Source organism: Suncus etruscus, chromosome 14 (genome assembly GCF_024139225.1).
Source record: "Suncus etruscus isolate mSunEtr1 chromosome 14, mSunEtr1.pri.cur, whole genome shotgun sequence".
Classification (NCBI taxonomy): Eukaryota; Metazoa; Chordata; class Mammalia; order Eulipotyphla; family Soricidae; genus Suncus; species Suncus etruscus.
Window position 1 is genome coordinate 29,350,182 of NC_064861.1, and position 24,541 is coordinate 29,374,722.

At 51.2% G+C, this 24,541-nt stretch overlaps 2 protein-coding genes across 2 annotated transcripts in view; both read left to right on the forward strand.

Annotated features, from left to right (window-relative positions):
• TRPC7 (transient receptor potential cation channel subfamily C member 7) overlaps positions 1-7,928 on the forward strand; it is a 165,091-nt gene extending 157,163 nt beyond the window's left edge. Inside the window, exons 11-15 of the mRNA XM_049787363.1 lie at positions 1,205-1,334; positions 3,114-3,378; positions 5,147-5,332; positions 6,686-6,761; positions 7,246-7,928. Of these exons, the coding sequence (XP_049643320.1) occupies positions 1,205-1,334; positions 3,114-3,378; positions 5,147-5,332; positions 6,686-6,761; positions 7,246-7,415 (827 nt within the window). The 3' untranslated portion in view covers positions 7,416-7,928. The remainder of the gene's footprint in view (positions 1-1,204; positions 1,335-3,113; positions 3,379-5,146; positions 5,333-6,685; positions 6,762-7,245) is intronic.
• Positions 7,929-22,736: 14,808 nt separating this feature from the next.
• SMIM32 (small integral membrane protein 32) lies at positions 22,737-23,077 on the forward strand. The gene has a single exon (XM_049786810.1). The coding sequence runs from the start codon at positions 22,738-22,740 to the stop codon at positions 23,047-23,049; it is 312 nt and encodes a 103-aa protein (XP_049642767.1). The 5' UTR covers position 22,737; the 3' UTR covers positions 23,050-23,077.
• Positions 23,078-24,541: the final 1,464 nt, after the last annotated feature.

Consider the following 24,541-nt stretch of genomic DNA (forward strand, 5'->3'; position numbering starts at 1 on the left):
GAGTGATGACCCATCACTAGACCACACCTGTTACGATGGAGAGCCCTTCTAGTGACCAGAAAGGGATGAGGGAGCACAGAGTTTGGATGATACGATCACACAGATAGGCGTAACCTGCCCTGTTAAAGCAGATCGGAGCCCAGAAAGCAGTTCCCCCATGGCAGAGAGCACTTGCAGGGAAGAACAAGGCCCTGAGTTCTATCCTCTACACCCAGTGCACTCAAACACTGCTGCCAAGAGCGCTGTTTACTGCATACACACAAACACACACAGAAAACAAAGCACAGGCAGCTATGTCTCCCACCTCCTTGCAGTTATCCAGCCCTTTGCTGCAAGACTAAGGGTAAAGACATGGCTCTCTAGAAAGACAGTGAGGAAGATAGTGGACAGGTAAAGGCACAAATGTGACCTCCAGCTGATGTCTGTGTGGATAGGCAAATGAGAGGCCACAAGGACAGAGACCCGCTGAAAAATGCTGCTCAGGGGCAGGGACTTCTTCACTGGGAGGCCACAAGCTAGACCTGTGAATAAGGGATAAGACAGCAGCCACCAGAGTCTTCTAGGAGATTATCCTCTAAAGCAAGAGGGAAGCCCCTTGCTGCAGGAGAGAGGGGCAGCCAGTGAAGTCTGGCAGAAGAGGCAGAAAAGTCTCATTCTAGCCCAAATACTTTATGCAGACAGGAGATGGGAGAAGAGCTATGATTGGATTTACGTGCCACTCTAGCTGCTGAAAGGACGCTGGGGGAGGGTGGCTGACATGGATGCAGAGGGCCCCCAAGAGGAGACATTGATCCTTATCCATGTGCAAAGACAAGGCTAGCCAAGGGTATGACTAGATGATTGCAAACGCTGGCAGATTTCTTCCCAAGTTCTGGATACAGAACCATAGAGTCACTGCATGAAGATGGCTTTGGGTCAAGGATGGGATCTGGGCATGGCCCCCAGAGCTCAACCCTAAGCCTCTAGCAGCTGTTGGCACCAATCTAGGCAAAGTTAGAGGATCTTAACATTAAAAGGCCTTTGCTGTACTGGTTCTGAAGTCTGGGAGTGTCTTTCTAAAGGGAGCACAAAATCTGTTTGATCAGCTGGTGAAACCATCATTGGAGACAGCTAGAGGTCATGAGGACAAATGCACAAGCTGTTCTTCGCCTCTACTTCTAGAAGATTGGCCGTTTTTTACATCATTATTTTTGATCCAATGCAGATCAGAAGCTGTCAGAGATAGTTCCCTTTTGGCCTGGGCCTTGTGCCTCCTGCCACACTCCAATGGAGTCGCTGGACTCAGCCTTCTCCAGGCCTTCTAACTCCCAGAAGCAGCTGCCTGGCTGCTGTCAGTAGGATGTAGAAGCATGTGATTAAGAAATGCTCATCCTTCAGAGGACTTAAGACTTTGATAAAAAGAAACTGCTCAAATTGGCTATGAAAAAAATCTTCTGTTAATTGTGGGTAAAATTGGGACATACACACATATCACTCACTATCAGCCTAGTGTGCTCTGCAGTCCTTGTCTAAGACAAAGCCCATGGTCAGGGGCCTTTTATTTCTTGCCTCCATAGAGAGCAGTGTAAGGTCATCTAGGGCACTAGAAAATGAGTTTGGACCAGTTCTCAAACTGAGAGGATGCAGTAGCTATGATAAAGGTTGAATGGCTATATGGTGCCCAAAGTGAAAAGGAAACTCTTAAATGGCTTCGCCCAGCATTTGCTTCTGTCTCCCATGGTCCCTTGTGAGAATCTGCCCCAGAGCTTCCTACAGGGACTGTTCAGCTTCAGGCTACTGGGAACCTTGGAAAAACCACCAGCAGCCTTTTCTCTGAATCCACCAAGCAAAGCCTGGGGCTACTTATTCAATCAGTTGTCACCACAAAGAAGAAAGGGAAAGCAGAGCAGCAGGCATTTGTTGGCACCCAGTGGGCAGCAGGCAGGAGCAGAAAAGCCTTTGCAAGCACCCATGGATTAGCTCAGGCCTGGCAGGTGACATCAAGGCACAATCCAGAGCCATGGCCTCAGCTTTGGGTGACACACAGGGGCAGGGACATGGCTCAGGAGCTGAGCTCTTCTTCTGTTTGTGTCAAGTCTTGGTTTGATTCTTGAAAACCGAATTGAAATAAAAGTAACAGTGTAGGACACTGGGTGCAGACCCACATCTGTCCAGGGCTGATGCTCTCTTGAGCAGAGTGAGGGGAGGCCATGGGAAGGCACACACATAAGGTCAAACTAAGAGTCCAGAGGAGCACCCTCCCTTTCACCACTTCATGCCTAGAGCACACCCAGCAATTGGTGACCCTGTTCCTGGTTCTCCTCTGTGCATCCTCTTCAACATCCTGCTTCTGGATTCCTGCATTAGGACTCAAAGCTCAATCATAAATGAGGGGGCTCTAAGCTCTAAGGAACAGGGGACAGCTTTTGTCAAAAACCAGATGATCCAGTTCTGTTTTCTTAAGGCTCCTGGTGGCTAAAATTGTTTTTAACAAGATCAGTTCTTCTCTTTGTGTGGGTTCTTCAACTATGGGGTCTTTGGACACGAGACCAAAGGTCCAAATCCATGACAGAAACAAGATGTATGAACCTGTGCTCAGACTCTCTGCAAGGTCATTCTCTTCCTCAGGCCTAGCACAGGAGAGCTCAGGAGTGGGACACAGTACTGCAGCTGTGACACGGAAGACCCACTGGCCTCTTCTCTGGAGTCCACGATAGTGGAGCAAAGCTTGGCCCTTGACCCTTGGTCAAGGCTTCCTTGAGTCTTCCTCCTGCAGGAATAACTTGGTGTTTTTAAGGTCACCTTGGTACCTGGAAGTGAACCCATTTCCTTTGACCAAAGGGAGCCAATTTCCTGTACTTTATCCCCAAAGACATTTTGCATTTAACTGTTCACCATAATGCTTCGGGTTTTCCAAGCCACAGCTTTGAGTTTTCCCACCTGGGTTTTGATACTCACCTGGGTCCCTCCATACCCCTGCTGTATGCCACCTCCCCCAGAGCCTCAGCATCCCCACCTTTGGGAAGCACTCAGTGAGGCTCATTCATCTAGGTGGCTGCAGGAAGTGCTCCAACGCCTCTGTTGCTTCAAGGCTTTTTCATGATCTTTTTCCTCCCTGAAAACTGCACTCATAGGAGACGGAGGCCTATGAGTGAAGGGTCTGCATGTGCTCAAATGCAGGGTGACTTGTTTTGTAGCAACAATGAGAATAAACCATGGAGTGTTTTCAGCTCCAATCACAGAGTTGTGTTGCAGGGAAACATGTCTGGCACACAGAGCCCAATGGGAACAATGAAAATCCACCAGTACCTTCACAGGAAATGGGGCTTCAAGCACCTGCTGAGAGGCTACAGTGCCCATGGTCAGTGCCTGGTCGAGAAAGGGTTTTACTGGCCACAAGTAGGCAGGTTAGAAGATGGCAGGCTCATGTCCTCAAAGGCAGTATCCCATCTGCAGGGTCGCAAGAGAGAGTTTTGAGGGAAAGAGGGCAGGGAAGGACATTAGGACATTTTTCACAAAGTGCAGGCTCTAGCCTGGTGAGTACCAAAATGACAAGATCCCATCAGGGGCTGGTCCCCTGAGACCCAGGCTTATCTGCAAACCTAACAAAGGAAGGAAAGGCTAGTTTTCTGGGGAGAAGGAGAAACTGAGGACAAACTCTCTTTGTTATTAAGTTCCAGGAAAAGTCCAGTCCCCTGGGCTAATGTTGACCTTTGACCCCCATTTCATCTTCACTGCCAATCTCTGGGGATAATTTGCCATCTCAAATGAAATGGCTCTGTAACTGCAGAAGCCTTCACTCATGCTAGTAAGACAACCAGCCTTACTGAATCCCCTCAGCTCATATTGACTTAAGCCTACCAAGAACTCTTTGGTTCAGGAAGCTGATGAGACGCTGGGCCTTTCAGCATAGTTGACTTTTACCTCCTTCCCCACACCCTGCCATGAGAATGGCTCAGGTCACATACCTGCTCTGCTTGGCTCTGCTTTTCCCATTTCCAAAGTGAAAAAGTGCCTTGTGGAGTCTCAAGGACAGCAGAGCATGAGGGTCAATGGAACACAGTTTCTACCCACACTTGTGGGACAGTGCACTCTGTAAAAACAGTCCAAATGTTTGGGGTGTTTCTCCAAAACATTCCAATTTGAAGTCAGAGCTGTGTGACAGGCCAGGGATGCTGGCCAGATAATCATGAAGGGGATACTCAAACCCCAAACCCAGACTTCTTCCACTTCTTCCATCCACCAGTCCCTTTTCACTGAGAAATGCCACGCTGACCCACTACCAGAGACACCTCAGATTCAGGACACAATGATTTTGACTTCATTTTTGGCCAGTACGTGTTCAGTAATTTCCCTGCTACCAAACTTTATACAACCTCTCCATTCAGTTATATAACCCACTAAGGGAGTCACACCCAGCAGCTGGGGGTCACCGTCTTACCCTGAACACTTGGGAGGGATGAATGCAAATACAGCAGTTTAGTCTCAATATAGTAGAGCTGGGTCCATCTGATAAGTCAGGGTGTCAGTGATATATCAACTGGACAGTACTTTCCTAGTTAAGTCAGGGGGGATCTGCACTCGTATAACCAAGAGGTTGCCTCTTCGGCTCACAGCACTTGGGAGAAATTCTGCACTGCTCCAGCCTCACTGAAAGGGCAGCTTTGAAGCCGTTGGCCAATCACTGTCCAGCCTAGACTTAGCATGATTCATGGTACAATGCTGGGAGGGTATCAGGTCCACAGGTTGAAGGCTGGGGAGAACATGCAGTAGGACAGCAACCAGAGGGAGCCACTCACATTTGACCAAGTCCTTGTTCCAAGTCCTGGAGCAGTGAAGCCAGGGTTGCTTCCACCAGTTCTTCATCCTGGAAAAGGCCACTAGAGAGAGGCTTCAAATCTTTGGGCTTGCAGGGCTTGCTTTTCTGGGACCTGCAATAAGTCTTTCCCTCAGAGAACTCAACAGCAGCCCCTTGGCATTCCACTACAAAACTGATGAGAGAACCGGGTGGTTCTTGCAGTCTAGTCTTGCTCTCCTACTCAGGTAAGAGCAGGTATGAAAACCAGAGAGCAGGGTTCTCCCCCCAAACACCTCTGCCCTCACCAAGCTACTCAGCTATTCAACAGCCCCAGCTGCCAGAATATTTTTAAATCCTGTGATTTTGCAGGATCCCTGGACCGACAAGCTAGCAACACCCAAAGTTCACCTCCCGCAGTATTCCTTACGCCTGGTGCTATTCTTGGTGTCTCTTCGGTGTTTATTCATGCCTCATTTGCTTAAGGCATCCAGTCCCTGCATAACAAGCACATGCTGGCCAAGCCCTTCCCCAGAGCAGGCAGCCAACATCAGGCATGTGGGATTTCCAAGGATTTCAGCCATGCCTGCTTGTATTACTGCCTGGGGTGGGAGTTTTCCAAGTCTGGCAACACTCAGTGGGTGCAGCACCTTGAGAATAGATTTGGGAAGCCATGTGACCTCTGGACCTTGTTGAAAAGAGGTAAAAGGAAAGGCTTCAAAAGAGGACAAAGCTCTCTGAGGCCATGGAGGAAGGGAGGGGAAGTGAGGGGGAAGGCAGGAGAAGTGCACAGGGGTCTCTGGAAGATTCTGGCTCCCCTGAGCTGAGCATTCAGTGTTGAATTAACTTGGTGCCATCCAACTCAGTGTACACCTTGTTATTCATTAATCCTAGACATCTTTTTTTTTTATTTTGACAAAGTGGATTACAAATCTTTCACAGTAATTTTTAGGTACATAGTGACATTGAATCAGGGGCATTTCCACAATCAATATTGTCCTCCCTCCACCCCCATTTCCAGCTTGCATCCCATATCCCCCTCTTTTACCCCCAGGTTGCTAGTATAAGTGGTCCCCTCTGTGTCTAGCATGTTGTAGATTGGGTGTCGATTCTGTTGTCATTGACTTTGGATTTGGTGTTTAAGTCTGATCTTTTTTTTTATTTCTACTTAACGTTCATACGACTATCTGGTCTTGGTACCCTCCATTATTTCCCCTCAATTTGTGAGGTGGAACAAGATGGTTCAAATTATATGGTTCTCTTTTAAGGAAAGAAAAAAGAATAAACTAAAATGGGGCAAAAACCAAACAAGCAAAAAATGGGAGGAGACCTTCTAGAGGCTATAAATATCAGTTTAAGAGAAGAAAGGAAAAAAAGGAAGAAACATAAAAACAATACTAAAATAATTTTTAAAAAAATCAAACAAAAAAATCGAAAAGCACTTGGTCCTAAACATCTTTGAATGTAGTACCTTGGATTGGTGTTTAGACTGCTTGTTCTCCACTCCCAGGGTGTGGTCTGAGTCTTCCTAATTAAAATCCCAGATCTCAGGAAAACACTCTTTTGCAATTCCAGCTCTTCTCACTGAGCTATCTGCTTCTTAGAAGTGGAAGTCTTGCATGTTGGAGTTCCTGAACTCATTTCACCCCCTTTAGTGTGTATGGATTATTTCCTGCTTGCTTACAGACCCAGGTCTCTCTGGTTTTTCTGGTTTTGAAGCATGAGGTTTTGTTCTCATCCATTTTTCCCATATTAAGGTGAAGGGGCATCGAATTCTGGGGCACCAAGTTACAGCAAGGGTCTGGTCTAGGGCCCCCACCAAGCTGAACCCCTGTCTTGTGAAGGTGGGAGGTCTGAGCCATTAGTTCATCCGGCAGGCAGCCTCTGATGATTGCTGTGTACCCCCTTCAGAAAATCATGAAGCGCCTCATAAAAAGATACGTGCTGAAGGCCCAGGTGGACCGAGAGAATGATGAAGTCAATGAAGGTGAGTGACCGGACTTGGACCCTGCAGCTGCTGAAACTGTCCCCCTCACACACACACACATACACACACACACACACACACACACACACACACACACACACACACACACACACACACACAGCAACAGCCCTACTCTGGGCACTTCCTGTCTTGGGATTGGGTGCTGGGTTTGTTACCCCCCCCCCCCCCCATTCCTCCAGATACAGTCTGAATCAGCAGAACTGGATGGGGCTGTTATACATGGTAGCTGCCTTTCTAGGGTCCCAGAATGGGAGCTCTGGGTGTTCCCTCATTTCAGGCCCACTACAGGGCCACAAACCACTCCACTTCTCCATGTGTCACTTCCTCTCATTTCCCCCTCTCCTGTCTTCCTCTCCGCTCTTCAAAATAGGTTCCCTTCCTGGGGACTGTTCCCTCCACCTAAACTTATGGAATTCTGCACCAGGCCACAGGTTTTTCACAATCATCTTCTGTGTCCTTGCAGGGGAGCTGAAAGAAATCAAGCAGGACATCTCCAGCCTGCGCTACGAGCTCCTGGAGGAGAAGTCACAGGCCACTGGCGAGCTGGCCGACCTGATCCAGCAACTGAGCGAGAAATTCGGGAAAAGCCTGAACAAAGAGCACCTGCGAGTGAACAAGGGCAAGGACATCTGAGAGCCCTCCAGGGTTATGACCTCTACCAGCACCCCAGCTGGTGCATGCTCTGGTGGGGAGGCTCAGTTCCCAGAGGGACCCCCACGGCAGATCCTGGAGTGGCCCCGCTGACCACAATGCCCTCCATGGCATCTACGACCAGAACTATTAGGACCTGGGCTCTGGGTAGGAAACACACCCAAGAGAGGGGAGGAATCTCCCCATGATGTGTCTGGCCAATCTCTGGTCCAGCCGCAGTGACCCCTGCCCCCGGCGTCACTTCAGGAAAAGGCCATCCTTGATGTCACACGTGCCCTCCTCAGCACAGGGCCCTGGTGCCCGTCCTGGGCAGACAGACCACCTCAGCCCATGCCCCTTCCCCACCCCACCCGCACCCCTCATCCAAACAGAACCAGGAGGGGACCTATGATCTATTCTAAGTGCCAGCTGAGAACACAGATAGCCTAATAGCAAACTAGTTCTATTTGTTTATCTCAAAAACAAGAGTTTAAAATTCCTAAATCAAAAATTGTACTGTAGGTAGCACTGTTTAGAAAACAAACACAAATCCAAATGATGTATTTTTACCTTTAATAAGATTATCTTGTATTTACTATTTTTACCGGAAATGAAAAGAAATAAAATGACCTCATAGTAGCCCAGGAGTCTCTGTGGACCGACGGCACTGGACCATCTTGTGCCTCTCACAGGGGTTCTCCGGAGCTCAGGACCAGCTTTTCCAGGAAGGGAATGGGATGGGCGTGCTGCAAAGTCCTTGGAAAATCATGCAGCTGACCCTGCCTCCCAGTTCTGCTCCTGTGCCCACATCTAGTGACCTAATCCTGCTAAACGTTGAAAAGGAGGCAAAGGTCACAGGAAGTAAAGGGGATCCGCTTCCAACCCACCTTTCCCTGCTGTCCCTGGAGTAAGTCTGGTGGGGTTCTGAGCCCCAAATCTGAGGTGCCTGGGTGTGAGCTCAGAGAGACACCACCAGAGGGCGCCCCATCCCTGACCAAGGCCCCTTCTGAGAGGTTCTGGAAGATGCTGTGTAGAATGATTGAAGAGCCCACACTGACAGGAAAATGAACGCGAATGTTACTGGCCAGATGCACTGAACACCCATCAGGAACTGTGCTGTGCACTGACCACTCTCAGCACTCTGAGAGAGGATGATCAGAGTCCATCCAAAATTCAGATGCTTGGTAGAGATCGTGTGAGGGGCAGGGTGGATGGGGGTTACACAGCAGGTGGGGGCTCAATAAAAGACAGAGGAGAAAGGACCAGGAGAGGTGAAGGAGAGGGGAAGAGGGAAGAAAATGGGGGGGCATGGAAGTAAAAAGGAGACTAGATAGGAGAAGAGAAAGAGGAGGAGTGGGAGGAGTGAAGGGAGCTTTCCCACTGTCTTCAGGAACACTTATTCTAAGAACAAAGCATATCGAATGAGAGTGATAAACAAGTGAAGCTGGCATGAACACGGGTGGTGAGAAATGGGAGCATATTGTTTTGCCCAGAGCCAGCACAGACATGGCCAGAGTATATCAAAGGGTATCCAGCCAACCAGAGGCCACCTCTCTCCAGTTCTGCAAAGAGCATAGTGCACACAACTGGAGCCCCAGGTGTCCCTGCTGTGCAGTGTAGGTGCTGAGAAGTGGCTCCAGCCATAGGCCTTCTTGTAGCACCACCCAGGATCCAGACAGCATGAGGAATGTGTCTGGGATTGGTGATGGGGGACAATCTGCAAGTGCAGAGAGCTTCAGAGACATCAGCTCAACGTCAGGGCAGTCCCACCCAGGAGGGCACCAGGGTGAATTTCAAAGAGCCTGCCAGTTCCCACTCCACCCCACTGTACATGTTTCTGCAGCTGTGCAGGAAAAGGTTGGGCACCCATATGCTCAGGCTCTTGCCATGCTGAGCTGAGAAAACGCATCCATTGGAGCTCTTCCCCAGCCCTGACTCTGTTGTGCTTGTTTGAAGTCACACCTGTTAGTGTTCAGGAATTATTCCTGACTGCACTCAGGAATTATACCTGGTAGACTCGAGGAACCATATGGGATGCCAGGGATTAAATCTGGGTTGGCCACGTGAAAGGCAAAAACCATCCCCGCTGTGTGATTGCTCCAGTTTCCTCAAGCCCCAACTCTGAACAAGATGGCAAGGCACCTTGTGAAGGAGCCACAGCATCCACTGCCAACATTTCTGAAAGATTCCTCATAAGAGCTTGATCCAGTGCAGAATGCTAATGAACTCTGGTGATGGGCAGGATATTATTTCCCAACCTGACTTCAACCAGAGGCAGCAATGAGCCCAATTTTAAATCACTGGGGTGTGGGTTCCCTTTCACTGTCAACCCAAGCCTGAATTTTTCTCCAAAGGAAGAGAAGAACAAGAGTTAGTGACACATTTATGAAACAGGAAAGCTCACCCCCCCCAAACACACATATACACCCATTAGGCCTAGCAAATGGTTGACTAAGGGAGGCAAGACACATTTGTGGGGGACAGGGCACTCCTCTTTGGTGCTACACCATGGAGCCACTGAGGAGAGCTGGAGACCCCACAAAGGACTTTGTGACCTCTCAGGCCTAACTGCCTCCCTCTACCCAGCTCCTGGGCTCAGGGTGAGGGAGACACCTGTGAGGCAGTTCTTAGAACACAAAATAGAACAGTGAGAACTGAATGAGGACTAAGTGTGAGTGGAGGAGAGAAGGTCCCCCATCCTCCTCCAGCCTTGCACCCTCTGAGCCCCCCCCCCCCCACTGCCCTGCTGCTGGTCCAGGAGCTCCAACAGGGGGCCTAGAGCTCTGCAATTGGAGGAGCCACTGACACTGACACTGACACACACTCACACACACACACACAAACACACAAGCACATGCTAGCAGTGGGGGCAGACGTCAAGCAGCAAATTCCCCAGCAAACATGTCACCTTCTGAAGGCTTGTTCTGGAACTCAGCTCGTCCTGGTGACACATTCTGGGCAAAAAAACCCCAATTAGTCCCCAAGCTGTCCCTATGCTTCTCACACCTGAGAAAACAGTGGATCCTCCCCCACACCCATGAAAACCCTGAGACCCACCCCAAATCCGTAGTCCTCTCTCCTGCCCTTGAGTGCTCAAGTATTCTGCTATGGGCACAGAGGTGGTCCCCAGCTATCAGGGACTGAACCGTCACCACACACACCCTGTGTATCTGAGAGCAGGTGAGTCCCTCCCCTATTTATCCCAACTCCTCTCCTCGGGTATATAGGGGAGACATACTAGAATGCACCGCCTCTGCTAGCACAGGGCTGAGGATACCTGGCTTCTCCCCAGGCTCTCACATGTGCAGGGAGACAACTGAAAGGACAGTGTGAGAGAAACAATGACCAGAAATTCTCCCCCAGTGAGGAATAAGGGTTTGGGAGCCTGCGGGCCCTGAGAAGGGGAGAGCAGAACTGGCCCCTCACCTCCAGCTTCATCTTCCTCCACTTGGACACTGGGGTCATGAAACTAGAGCAAGCTGGACCAGCAGAGTGGGTTAATGAAGCCACTATTGTCACCATAGTGATGGCAGTGCCATCACTGGCTGTGCCACTCTGAACCAACTCTGGGCACTCCTCCAGTGGGCAGTGGTTCTGAGGTCTGCCACCTGGCAACTGTGTGGGCACAAAATAGTGGGGACCCCGCTAGAGGACAGGGTGCAATGCAGAGGCAGGTTAAGGCAGCGGTTCAAAGCTGCTTCTGAGTGAGGCCCTGAGAATCCAGAAGCACTGAGTGTTGCTGATGTGGGGAGGGGGGTCTTGACTGACAGGGATCAGCTTCCCCCCAGGCTAGGATGCACCCACATGCATGAGGGGAGCCTGAACCCAGCAGTAACACTGCCAATGTTGACTCAAGGGAGTCTCGGGTGGTGGTGAAGGAGGAGAGGCGGTGACAGGCTCACTCCCCATGGAACAGAACAGAGCCTCAAGCTTCCTGGCCACCGAGGCCTCCATCAGTAGCAGGAATGAATGACATTCAGCCAGCCCCTGGAGCCCTCTGTACCAGGAGAAAACTAACAGCATTGGGACCCAGATCCTGGCCAAAACTCAATTTCCATCTAGAGCCATGGGCTGGTTTCTTGCTCCAGGAGACACAGGCACACAGATGCCCCTTATCTGTCACTGAAGGCATGGACAGAGAATACATATGCACTGCTGGGGGGGGGGGGGGGGACATGGGGCTGGGCCATGTGAGCTGCATGCTGGGACAGCTGAGTCCAGCAGTGCTTGGGCACCAGATTATTTACAGGTTATGGACTGCAGCCCCATGCAGGGAAGGACATTTCGGAACAGAATTTGCCTCATTTGTTTCCTAGTCTTCCAAGGAAATGCCCTTTCCTGAATCTACTAAGCCTTGCAGGGATCTTCTTTCCCAGAGAGCTGGGGCTGGAATGAGCAGGAGGTAGGCAGGAGGAGAGGAGAGTACATGGGCTCTTCTAGAAAAGGAAACAAAACAGGAAGGACAGAGGGAAGGACAGGGCACAGGCAGGGCACAGACTGCTGGACACTGCTGATCCCCTCACTCACTGGGGCTCCACACAAACTCAGAGAGGAGCAGGGGGCTGTGGAAGCAAGGGTGGATTGTAAGGAAGCCCTCACCACGAGGACAGTGGAACTCCCTCCCATGGAGTCCCCCTAGCAGCAGAGAGAGGGGGCAAACCATCAGGGCAAAGCATAAAGAAACACAGGATTATGTCTTCAAGGCCTAGAGCTTGAGGTGCACTTTACTGTCAGCCCACCCCACACAGAGAAACCACAGACAGCACTTCTGCATGAGGTACAGCTAAGGTCTGCAGAGTCATAGAGAATCTGCCTCGAAGACTCTCTCTTCCTCTTCCTCTCCCCTCCCCTCCCTCTCCCCTCCCCTCCCTCTCCCCCTCCCTCCTCTCCCCTCCCCTCCCCTCCCCTCCCCTCCTCCCCTCCCCTCTCCTCCCCTCCCCTCCCCTCTCCTCCCTCCCCTCCCCTCCCCTCTCCTCCCCTCCCTCTCCCCTCCTCTCCCCTCCCCTCCCCTCCCCTCCCCTCCCTCTCCCTTCCCCTCCCCTCTCCTCCCCTCTCCCCTCCCCTCCCCTCCCCTCTCCCCTCCCCTCCCCTCTCCTCCCCTCCCCTCCCCTTTCCCTTCCCCTCCACTCCCCTCCCCTCCCCTCCCCTCTCCCCTCCCCTTTCCCCTCCCCTCCCCTCCCCTCCCTCCGGGAACTGGCATTAAGAGGCACTGCCCCAGGCTCTAAGCATGCATAGTGCCCAGACAAGTGGTTACAGACTCATGAGGAAGAAATGAGGTGCCCATGAAACATGCTTCTAGGCCCCTAGAGAGACAAAAGTCCTTCCCAGTGGAGCAAGGATCCTGCTGAGGTGGTGTGGTCAGAGGGTACAGTTAGTTGTCTGCAGCCCCAGGACTGAAGGGAGGCCCAGCAGAGGCCTATCTTCGGCAGCATCGACATTGGGGGACTGCAGCCCGCTGAGTAAGTACTACAGTGCTGTGTTAACTTGCTGACATCAACGGTGAAGACCAGCCTTGAACACTGTGAGTTGGCTGAGCAGGTTAGTCAGGACAAATTCAGTTTGCCTGGATGGAGAGGAGGAGGTGGGAAGGGAGGAGAGGAGAAGGGGAGGAGATACAGCAAAGGAGGAGACAGGAGGCGGTAAAGGGAGGGGGATGGGGAAAAGGTGGCAGAGGAGGAGAAGGAAGAGCAAAGGAAGAGAGAGAGGAGATGGGGAAGGGAAAGACTGAAAAAAGTGAGACAGGGGGGATACTAAACATGAGAACCCCAAGATGGGGAGAGAAGGGAACACACATTCCACTGTGGTTTCAGGCTGGATTTAGATAGAACATTTCTGTCCTCCTGACCAAAGTAAACGAGGGTTGCGGGAGAAATTTTCCAATCTCCATGCAGAGAAAACAGCAGATTCAAATTGCCCTTAATCACGCCCATGGAGACGGTCACAAACTAGGTCTTAACTCTTGATCTTCCTGGAGTCTCTGTCAAACTGGGATTTAAAGCAGCACATCTCCTGCCTGTTCCCTGAGGGAGAGAAACTTCAGCCTGAAACTGCTGTGTATGTGGCATGTAAGTGTGTGTGATGAGTATGTCGATTCTTTGTGCAGTGTGTGTATGTGAAGCTGAATGTGTGTATGTCCTGAAGTGGTAGGGACCTTAGTATGTGCCGGTGTGCCTGTGTCTGTATTGTATATCTGTGTGTCTGTGTGTGTCTATTTCTCTGTGTGTCTGTTTTGCCTATATGTGCCTATGCCTGTCCATATGTCTATATTTCTGTTGTGTCTGTGTGTCTATGTATCAGTATGTCTGTATGTTTGTGTATCTCTGCGTGTGCTTGTGTGTGTCTGTGTGTCTATTTCTGTAGCCTATGTCTATGTGTCCATGTGTCTGTGTTGTGTGTATGTCTGTGTAACTCTATGTATGTTCCTCCAGGCCCTTCATTTTCCTTGGAGGATGTGCCTTTTGCCCAGGTGCTGGTGGCTGTTAGGGAGCCCTGAACCCACCTCCTCACACCCTGTGGGGCTAAGGACAGGAACCAAATCTTCTGCTTTCACCTATGCAAGGTACTGACTATCTCCAACACTCCAATCCTCTAAACTACCCTGTTTCTTTCATCACTCCCAAGATGAAAATACACCACTACCCACCCCTAGGGGACCCTAATGTCTATAGTCTCCTCCCTCCAACTTTCTTCTCCTTTTTCTAAGTTTCTCCTAAAAGGCTCCTGACCACAGCCCTTTCTCTTCATCTCTCTTTCCAGCCCAGAAGAGGCTTGGGAAAGTGAAACCCCAATAACCTGACCCCATCAAATTCATTGTCTTTTCTGAGGAAGTTAGCATAGTGAAGTCTGGTTGCCATCTGTGAAGGACGTTGGTGGTGGGAGCTGCAGGGGGTGCCAGGGTCAATGCTTGACACCCACATACATGAGTGTATGTCCACATACATGCCATGGATGTGCACATGTATGTCTTACATTCCTGTAAATATTTATGTCCTAGCTCCAAATGCTGTCTTGAAATCGTTGGGGCAGGAACTAAATGTTAAAACATTCTTGCAGACAATTAATGAACAGAGAGGAAGAAAAGTCTATTTAGACCCAGTCCCTAAAAAACTGCTGCCCCTGATCTCTGGCTAGAACACTGTCTTTCTTTCAGGCCCCAGAGCATAGCTTCAGGGTGGATAGTGGTCATGGAAGCAGAAAATGCCCTTTAAGCTAGGACTTCTTCTTATGCTTCCCACTCAGATGTGGGAACTCCCCACCATTTCTCAGTCTCTGGCACCTTAAAGTCTTCCTTCCACAAAGAAGGGGCTCAGCAAGCCACCCCTCAGCACCTGAGTCCAGAAAGAGGCAGCATGGGAGAAGCTCCTTCCTATAGAGAATTCGGACCCACAGCCACCCCCCTCATAGGAATCTTCCAGATGACCACCTTACTTCCTGTCTGGCAGCCCTGCCCAAGGAAGCAGGGTGAATTTCTGCTGCCTCCAAATGAAATGGCAATGCTAACCATAGTCTCCAATTTGGGTTTGAAAATGTCACTTAAAGGCCACCTTCAGCTCTCACTTTAAACTTTCATAGAACCACTGTTCCTCGTGAATCAGTCATGGCATGTCTGTCACTCCCCATCCAGGACTGACAGCCAAAAGGAGATTCTCATGGGTTTTTTCCAAAGTATGCTGTGTCTTTGCTCAGAGGGCCTTTCTCCTCACTGTTCCTGCCCCCTTGTCTATGAGCCCTTCTTCCAGGATCTCTGAACAATGTACACACACACACACACACACACACACACACACACACAAGCTGGCACCTCCAGTGGCATCTGTGGAAGGAGAACCAAGACAAAAACAAACAGAGCCAAAGGCCTGGAGTCAACTCAGTGGTAAGGCTGAGAGTTCACCATAACACCCTACATGACAAGTGTGATCCAGGACAGCACTGCCAATGGAATCACCTTTTTCTTTGTCTTTCGCTTCTTCCTTTTCCTCTTTTTTCTCTTCTTCCTTTTTTTCCCCCCATGCCAAGAAGTATTCCAAGGCTACTGCTAGATCTGTGGAGGAAGTTTTGTTGTCAGGGATCAAACCCAGGCTTTCTGCACATAATGCACATAAAAGGTGTGACCTCAAACACACCAAAACTAAGGGTATGCAATACAGACATTATAGCACCAAAACAATGAAGGAAAGGGGAATAAATTCAATAGAAAGGAAGGGGCTGTGTGTAAAGCGGGGCTGCTGACTGTTGGCAGGAATCTCTCCACAACCAAAATGACCTGTTTCCCTAGAGGTTGTTCTGGGAGAAAAACCAAGCTCTTCATTTTGTTTTAAAGCTTAGAGGGGGAAAGAATGTAATGTTTGAAAACCAGGAATATGTTCCCAAATTTGATGGGCTCAGGTTTTCCTTCTCTCCTGAAGCAGGGATGGTTCTTCACCCCTGGACTGGAAATAAAGGCATGTATTAGGGCTTACAGGGAACCAGGTTGAGGCTAGAAGCCCAGGAAGTCAGCTGTGCAGGGATTTCCAGGGCTCTTTCTCCATCAGCCAAGGTGTGCCAGGAGGGTGAGGAGGCCATTCTAGGGGGGGCAGGATCAACCCTCTGGCAGGGATAAAAATTAAGCTCTCATCTCAGACCCTGGAATCAGTCCCAAAGCTCCCCACCAGTCTGGAGAGAAGGAAGCACTGGCAGCAGGACCCAGGCACACTCCTGCAGGACCCAGTACCAACTATTTTACTGGCCCAAGCTGAAGCTTTCCTGACACTGCCACTCAGCCCTATTGTCCCCTGGGCTTGGTTCAGCTTCCAGCCAGTCTGCCCCTGAACCTTCAAAAGACTGATCCAAATAGCATGCCCTCAAAAGGGCAGACAGCACTGATGGACCCAGCCCTAAGGCTGTTTGCTCCTAGAAAGATGCAGACTCACTGAATTGTGGGTGTGCTCAGCAGAGAGCTTTCCCCACCATCATCAAGATATTGCAAGACAGCTGTCCACTCTTTAAGTTCCCTCAGTGGACAGGCTCTTATCTGAGCTGTAAGTGCTCTGTATGAGAACAAGAATGGGGCTGGCCTGTCAGGAATGTTCTAGAATAAATGGTCTATGTTGCTGCAGTCAGGATGCAGTTTAAGGAGTATGGTGGAGCTTCCAGGACTTTTGATAAGGGCGCTCCTGGCAGCTCCATTGTGGATCCCAAGACTGCTCCTCTTTTCCACCCCTGCCCACCTTCTTGGAACATGAAGGTGCAGGAACCAGGGGACCAAACATGGAGGTACCACAAACACTTGGTACACGGGAATGATCACATAAGTTGGCATCAATGCCAATTGGGATGGTCTATTCATATTTTTATCTTGATCCACTTTTTTTAATCATATGATTTACTGCTTCTGAATCTGAATAAAATTTCACACCAGTTTGGGGACATTGTTCTCAGAGAAGGTCCCTCAAATCCCAGACTGTCCCCTCCAGAAGGAACCCCAGAGGCATGTGGTTCTGTCTGGGGGTAGAGACAGGGATGCGGGGCTCTGACCTTAGACAGCAGCAACCCCCAGGAAAAGAACAGTGGCAAAGAGAGAGATCATCTCTGGTCCAGTCAAGACAAAGCCCGGAAGCCCAGGTACTGGGGTAGGGAAAGTGGCTCCGTGGGGATTTCACATGTGGGTGGTTCTGAGTTTGGCTCACAAAAATCCCCTCTGTGAAAGTGTTGCCCAGCTGAGCCCTCCCTGATTCTCAGGCCACATCACAAAGGCTTAAATTCTCAACCACAGGAGCCTCAGTTTGAGGCCCGAAAGCAGACCAGCAGCCACCAAGCTAGAATTGGCTACTTCTTACCAGCCCAGGAGAAAGGCCAGACATCTCCCAGCAGCTGCCCATTGGCCCAAGGAATGTCCTGCCTGCCCACTCTGGTCTCGGAGGCAGTGAAGGGATGCTCTCCAGATCTCTCCACCAAGTTCTCACCTGCACTTCTCTAAGAAAAAGAAGGGACACAAGAGGGACATAAAAACCCTGAAATGTCTCATCACCAAACAGTGAGAGGCGAAACAACATTAGGTTTCCCACTGTGAGTGCATAATGTCTAAGTCATCCCAGGGCGTCTTCCAGAATAACTCGCCCTCTCCACTTCCGGTGGAGCCTGCACACAAATCTCATGGGAAACACACAGAGAAGAGCAGACTGCTCGAAGTCAGTGCCCTGGCCCTGATCTTCCCACCACACCCCAGACTCTTCTGGGAAGGGGTTGCCATCAGCATCCAGTGGGTCAGTTACAGAGAGCTCACAGGAATGTATGAATGTGGCTCCCCCTCTGAGGCTGGTGGCTTGATTTCTGACCCCTCAGTATCCCCTTTCCCTCCCCATAGTTCTTCACATTAACTTAACTCCTTAGCCCAGCACCTCCAGCCCTGCATGTACAGGTTGAGGGGCCAGATGGTCTGCCAAACTTCCAGGGAATCCTAACTTGGCAGTTTCATATCCTCCCTGCTTATCTGGCACAGGCTGGTCCCATCCTGGCTGCAGCCCTATTCCCATTCTTGGCCATGGACAGGGACTCCTAGCTTTGCTAACACTTTGGGCCTAGCAAGTTGCAGGAGTGAGACTTCATAAGGCCAGGAGAACCCATCTTTGATGGGTCCCAGAAGCCTGAAAACAAGTGTCCCGGTAAGCAGCCAATTTAGCTGATGGCTACACTGCTGAAAGAAGGTAAAGTCATGCTTTGGAGACCCATCATGTAGGCCTGTAGTTCCACTGTCACTGGAAGCCACTGACCATCTGATGGGAGACAAGGAGAAGGATGTTGAGGCACCAACCCATTAGGTTTTATCTTCCCATTATCAGAACCCACGAGACACAGACTGCAGACTCAAGACAGTCACTCCTCTCATTTAAGTGCATTTCACTTAATCTCCTTTCAGCACCCACTTCTTGTCCAGAGTGATCATTTCCAACTCTCATTGTCATAGTGCTCCCTTCTCTGCCTAATTGCACTCCTCTGCTATTTGTGGCAAGCTTCCTACTAAGGACTGGTCCTCCTGGCCCTTGTTTCTATTGTCTTTGGATATTAATTCCATATTATTTTTATATGTCCCACAAATGAGTGTGATTGCACTATGTCTATTTCTCTGCTGAGTTTTTGAACTTGATCATGGTTATGACCATCTCCAACAGTGGAAGCAGAGCAGTGGCCACCAGCTGGAATTGGCCAGTTCTTATCTGCTCAGGAGAAAGGCCAGGTTCCAATGAGCCCCGGGACGTTTGTCTCATCATCCTGCCAGCCCTGGGAACAAGGCTCTCCTCACCCCACAGGTCCCAGAGCAAAAGTGAGTGGAACACTTCTGGGAATGTTCCTTCTGGGTGGAATGCTTCTGGGAATGTTCCTTGTGGCTTTTCTTCTGCTCTCCACCCCTCCCTTCCCAATCTGTCATCTCCAAACCCAGGCTGCTTCTTCTCACTGCAAAATTTCTTCATCTCATAGCCTGCATTTAGCCTACTTGCTGTTTCATTCTTTAAATGGTCATTCTCAAGTACAAATCTCCAGTTTCTAGTCACAGTGGTTACCAAAGTGACCTGTCCAAATGAGCTCAGCTACAGGCCAGCCTGTGAGATCGGAGCAGAAGCAGCATTCACAGCAGGAGCAGAGCAACCCAGGCAAAGCATGCCACGAGCAGCCTGCCGAGCCTTCTGCCTGCAGCACTTCACCCTTGCTCTTCACCCCAGCCCCTTGACACCGCCGAGCAGTTTAATAATAATCTCTGAGCCTGTGAACAACTAGAAATAGCCTCACCCAGCAGCTCAGCATGGTGTCGTTTATGAAATCCTGAGCTTGAACACTCCACGTCTCCCAAGTGTCCATTAAAGCGCTGCCAACTGGCCCTTTGGAGCCAGGAGAGGCCAGGCAGAAGCCCCTTTGCTCAAGCTCTTGCTCCCTCTGCAGATAGGCCATTGACTGGAAAGGCGTAGGGGCCACTCAGCCACCACATAATGGGGAAGAGGTGGCGCTGGGGTCCCGGCCTGTTATCCGTGCCTGTCAGAGCCAACCTCACATCCCCTTTCTAATCTTTTCCAGGATTTAAATATACTGATTGGTACACAAAACTCCCTTAATGGAAGGTCACTCTGGCTTGTGTAAAAAGCTATGTAAACTTCATCTCTGCATTTACTCAGTGTGCCCATGTTTAATTTCCTGCTGTGGATGCTCAGGGAATGTGACTGCTCTCTCCAGGATCAAAACATCATTGCAGGAGGATCATTTCCCTCCCCCTTTGCAGACCCAAAAAAATTCCCCTCCAAAAAAGGCAGGATACCACCCCCAACTTGTCCCAAGGCAAAGCCATTTTTTTACATGCACTTTACTGAGATGCTTGGTAGAAGCAAAATTCTGAGGTCCTCAAATACCTAAAAGCTGCAGGATAGGCTGCTAGATCCTAGCCACATGTGTGATCTTAGACTCGAGGGGGTTCAAATTGAAGAAAATGGAGTGCTACCAAGAGTTACCTCACAAGTTTTGCTGAAGATGGCATTGGCACTGAAAATAAAGCCTGCAATCTTGAATAAACGATTCTACAGCTGCTCTGTTCACTGTTGGAGATGATCATAATCATGGTCAAGTTCAAAAACTCAGCAGAGGAATAGACATAGTACAATCACACATTTGTGGGACATATAAAAATAATAGGGAATTAACTTCTAGAGACAATAGAGATGAGGGCCAGGAGGACCAGACCATAGTAGGAATCTTGCCACAAATAGCAGGAGTGTAATTAGGCAGAGAAGGGAAAACTATGACAATGAAAGCTGGAAATAATCATTCTGAACAAGAACTGGGTGCTAAAAGGAGATTAAGTGAAATGCACGGTACCCCTTTATTAAAAATAACACAAACCACAGTGTCTAAAAGGAAGAAAGGGAAGAGAGAGAGAAAGAGAGAGAGACAGAGAGAGACAGAGAGAAAATAAAAATGTTTGCCACAGAAGCAGGCAGGGGAAAGGCTTGAAGGAAACTAGGGGCATTGGTGGTGGGCAATGTACACTAGGGAAGGGATGACTGTTGGACATCATATGATTAAAACTTAATCATGGGGGCTGAAGAGATAGCATGGAGGTAAGGCGTTTGCCTTTCATGCAGAAGGTCATCGGTTCGAATCCTGGCGTCCCATATGGTCCCCCGTGCCTGCCAGGAGCAATTTCTGAGCATGGAGCCAAGAGTAACCCCTGAGCACTGCCGGGTGTGACCCAAAAAAAACCACAAAAAAAAAAAAAAACTTAATCATGAACAACTTTGTAACTGTGTATCTTATGGTGATTCAATTAAAGTAGTTATAAAAATAATAAAACATAAGAAAATAAAAGAATATAAAAGAAAAAGTTTCAGGACTAAGGTCTGACCACCCAGGTTGCAGCCCCAGCTACATCCCTTCTGAGACTAAGCTTATGTGTGAAACTCCTGTAAGTGCCAACACAACTATAGCACAAGGGGGGCAGAGGGGAAGGACTGGTGGCACCCAAACCTAGTGCCATACCAGGCAGTACAGTGAGGGACCTTTTACAAAGGGCTACCCCAAACTCTGAGAAGCTTTGCTCCAAACCCTCTTCCTGTGTGCTCAGAGCATTTGTGTGCAGACCCTCACTTTAGAGCCCAAAGGACCCAGATTCTATTTGGTTCCTTCCTGAAACTCTACCAAAATGTCCTGTGTTGTCCCCTCATGGGTTATGCTAAGAGTAAGTGGGGACAGCAGGGACCAAGCTGCTACCCTCTCAGAAACCAGGGATTTACTCTACTCTACTAGTTGGTCCAACCTGCCTCCAAGCCATATCCTGGACACAGCCTCTTCATTGGCCACTTGTTCCCTCAGGGAGGTAGCCCATTCCAAGTCTCCCACTATTCTCCGTCCTATGGCCGAGTGAAAAGCAATCAGAAAGAGGTCAGGCTGCCAGAAGAATGGCCAGTCTCTCCATGTCTCTCTGAGCAGCTCCTGACACACTGCCTCTCCATCCCCACTCCACCCCCACCAGCATGAGGGCCATCCTGAGCTGGCTGCCCTTTCCATAAAAGAGCCAGGCCCAAAGGCCTGATGTTCTTGGACACCGGCAGTAGAACTCCCTCCCCAAAGGAGCATGACAGGGACAGTGCTGAGTCCTGCCCACCTCTGTACCCCAGCCCACTCCCTGGCCCAGGGAGTCCACCCCACCCCCAGTCTCTTCTAGTCTAGGGTGATTGCAAAGTTCCTTCCCGCAGTAAAGAGCCTGGAGTCCTGATGAAGGGGAGACCGCTCCTCAGTCCTGTGCCTCTCCTGTCACAAGGTCTCCACCAGCAAGGCTCCTCTGGTTCTCTGTATCCCAAGAACTATAGGGGGGGTTGAGCAGGTGGGTTCAGGCTTGGAGAAGGGATTCCATATTCTCTCTAGGCACAGCTGTAGAGGAGCTGGGACTTGATGCCTGCACTCCTTGGTCATACGTAAAGTTTCTCTCTGCCTTTTCCTGGGTCTCTCAGCAGCTGGGGGCCATAGCCCATTCATTATACCTTCACCCCAGCCTACCATTCTGCCCCAGGCGCCTGAAGATGTCTGCGAGTGCATTAGAATCCTTGGAATCTGTTCCACTACCCCTTGTTCGTTTTGTGCAGTTATTTCTATGCATAGGTCTTGTTCACTGTGTGGTTCCTCGTTCATTGGATCTGTGCGCCCTAGGCTTTTCCTCCTGGCCTAGGTCCCTTGGCCTTCTGCGTGACCGGGAGGGTGGCGGGGGTGGGGTGCAGCTCCGTGTTCTCGGGCTGTCATTGGCTCGCAGCAGCTCTGGGGGGCCGCCCCAGGCCCGCCCCCGCCCTCCGAGGGGCCCCCGAGAGCGAAGAGCTCGGTTTCTGGCTCAGACCACAGCGCCGCGGCCACAGCAAGTAGGACGGGCGCGCTGCGCACTGGCGGGGCGTCCTGCCGGGCAAGGTTGCTCCGAGACGCGGCGGCACCGGAGGACGCGTCCACTGGCCGGTGGAGATTCGGAACTGTGGCCGCCAGCCTCGGGTGCCTCTCTCCAGTCGCCACTGCAGCCTCCGGGGCGCTGGGTGTCTTGGCAGTGAGCTGGATCTTTGATTGGGAACCGCGGGCGGAGAAGGCGACCGGCAGAGGCATCTTGGAAAGCGCGGGCGCAGAGCCGTCCAGCTCTGCGTCCAGTGCTCGGCCGCCGCAGGGAAGGCAACTGAACGCTACCTGCAACCCCAGCCAGCCCCGAGGCATCGAGTGGGGGGCCAAGTGGTGCGCAACCGAGCGGGAAGGGCGCGCCATGGAGGCGTCTGGCGGAGCGCGGCGGCGCGGGGCCAAGTGAGGCGCCCCGGCAGAGTCGGTGGGTCCGCGGGCCATGTACGGCGACGTGTTCAACGCCACGGGCGGCCCCGAGGCAGCGGGCGGCGGTGCGCTGGCCCTGGCGGCCACGGTCAAGGCAGAGGGCGCGTTGCCGCTAGAACTGGCCACGGCGCGCGGGATGCGGGACGGCGCGGCCACCAAGCCCGACCTGCCAACCTACCTGCTGCTCTTCTTCCTGCTGTTGCTCTCCGTGGCGCTCGTCGTCCTCTTCATCGGATGCCAGCTGCGCCACTCGGCCTTTGCTGCGCTGCCCCACGACCGCTCGCTGCGCGATGCCCGCGCGCCCTGGAAGATGCGGCCGGTGTAGCGGCGCGGGGAACCTGGCGGGCGGAGATGCGCCCTCGCCAACACCGCGCCCTGGCCCCGACCGACCCCCTCTTCCCGATTTCGAGCTGCAGCGTGGGGATAGAGGGAGTCTGGGGTGCGCTGAGAGGGACCTGGGATCTTCATTCTAGTGGCCATCAAGTACCAAGATTCCACGCCCCTAGCTAGCTGAGTCTTTTTTCCAGGGACAACGGGGTCCGCCAGGATGCCTTGCTAAGCGAACGTGCGCCCGGGCGCAGAAGCCTTCCCCGCTGCTCGACTTCTTTGCTTCGCTTCGGGAAGGCGTCCTTTGGGCGATCACAGAACCGGCCACGAGCAGCCGGTCCCCACTCTCCAGCCCCGCGCCGCCTTCTCGGACTCCTGCCGCTTCCTCCATACTTGGCTCCGAGCACATTACCACTCGGACCCGAGCCTGAACTCAGTAAGACTTTAGAACGATGGTTCTCAGGGCCCGCGTACCGCCGGGAAAGTGAGGGGACGCGGGTTATTTGCTGAGGACCCCAGCCAGGTTCTCTGCAACACGGAGAGGAGAGGGCGGGGTAGCGGAGGAGGGTCCCATCACAGGCTGCACCTGTGGTCGGAGACCTACGTTCAGGGGCCGCAACTCTGCAATAAACCCAATTAAGCTGATTAGCCCCCGTGTTGAGAATGTTCTGATCTTTGGTTGCGCGGCTCACGGTGGAAAGGGGGTAAAGGGGGCCGCGTTCCCAAAACAGTTGGAGACCTGAGCGCAATCCTCTCCCGCCGGTTGCGGGCCCACCCAGGTTAGAGTGAAGGAAAGAGCTTCCTTTTCCCCCAGGGTAATCTCCGACAGGGCCATTACTGGGTCTAAGTCTGTTTCCCGTGGGGAATTGCTGCTTCATCTGCGAAATAAATTCCTTGCACCAGGGTTCCTTCCATCTGCTGCTCTCCCTTTTGCCCTCCCAGGACCCGAGTCTGAACCTCTGGGAGAACCATTTAGTAGAAGGTACTGACTGGGACGTCCGGTGGAGGCACAGCTACCCAGCCCTTCTTTCCAAAGCAGGCAGGACACCGGCTCCAGACAACACGGTGGAAAAAGAAACGAGTGGATAAAAGATAAAGTCAGCCAACAGGATAGGGTTTTGCGAAACGACGAGGAGAGTCTTACGTATTTTCAATATTAGGGAGTCTCCTTTAACTCTTCAGTTACACGAGTTTCCTAGCTCGGCAAAGCACCAGGGTTTGGAGATGGGGGGGGGGGGGTAACTGGGCAGTGGGAGAGATGGATTGGAGAAATAGCTGCTCCAAATGATTGGAAGCCATGCAGATTTTGAAAATTTGAAAAATGCTAAGGGTTTTTGCTCCTGGAAAAATGCAAACACACTATCCTGCCAGTGTTGTGTAGAGACAGTTCAATAGTCTGTGGGCCCAAGGGGTCAATGGGGGAGCATTAGCTAGAGTCCAGTTTCCATCCAGAATGTTTCAATGCCCAGAGTTCTCAAAGGACCTCCCAA

Coding starts and splice junctions, on each gene's coding strand:
- SMIM32 (XM_049786810.1), top strand. CDS start 22,738: ATGTACGGCGACGTGTTCAACGCCACGGGCGGCCCCGAGGCAGCGGGC.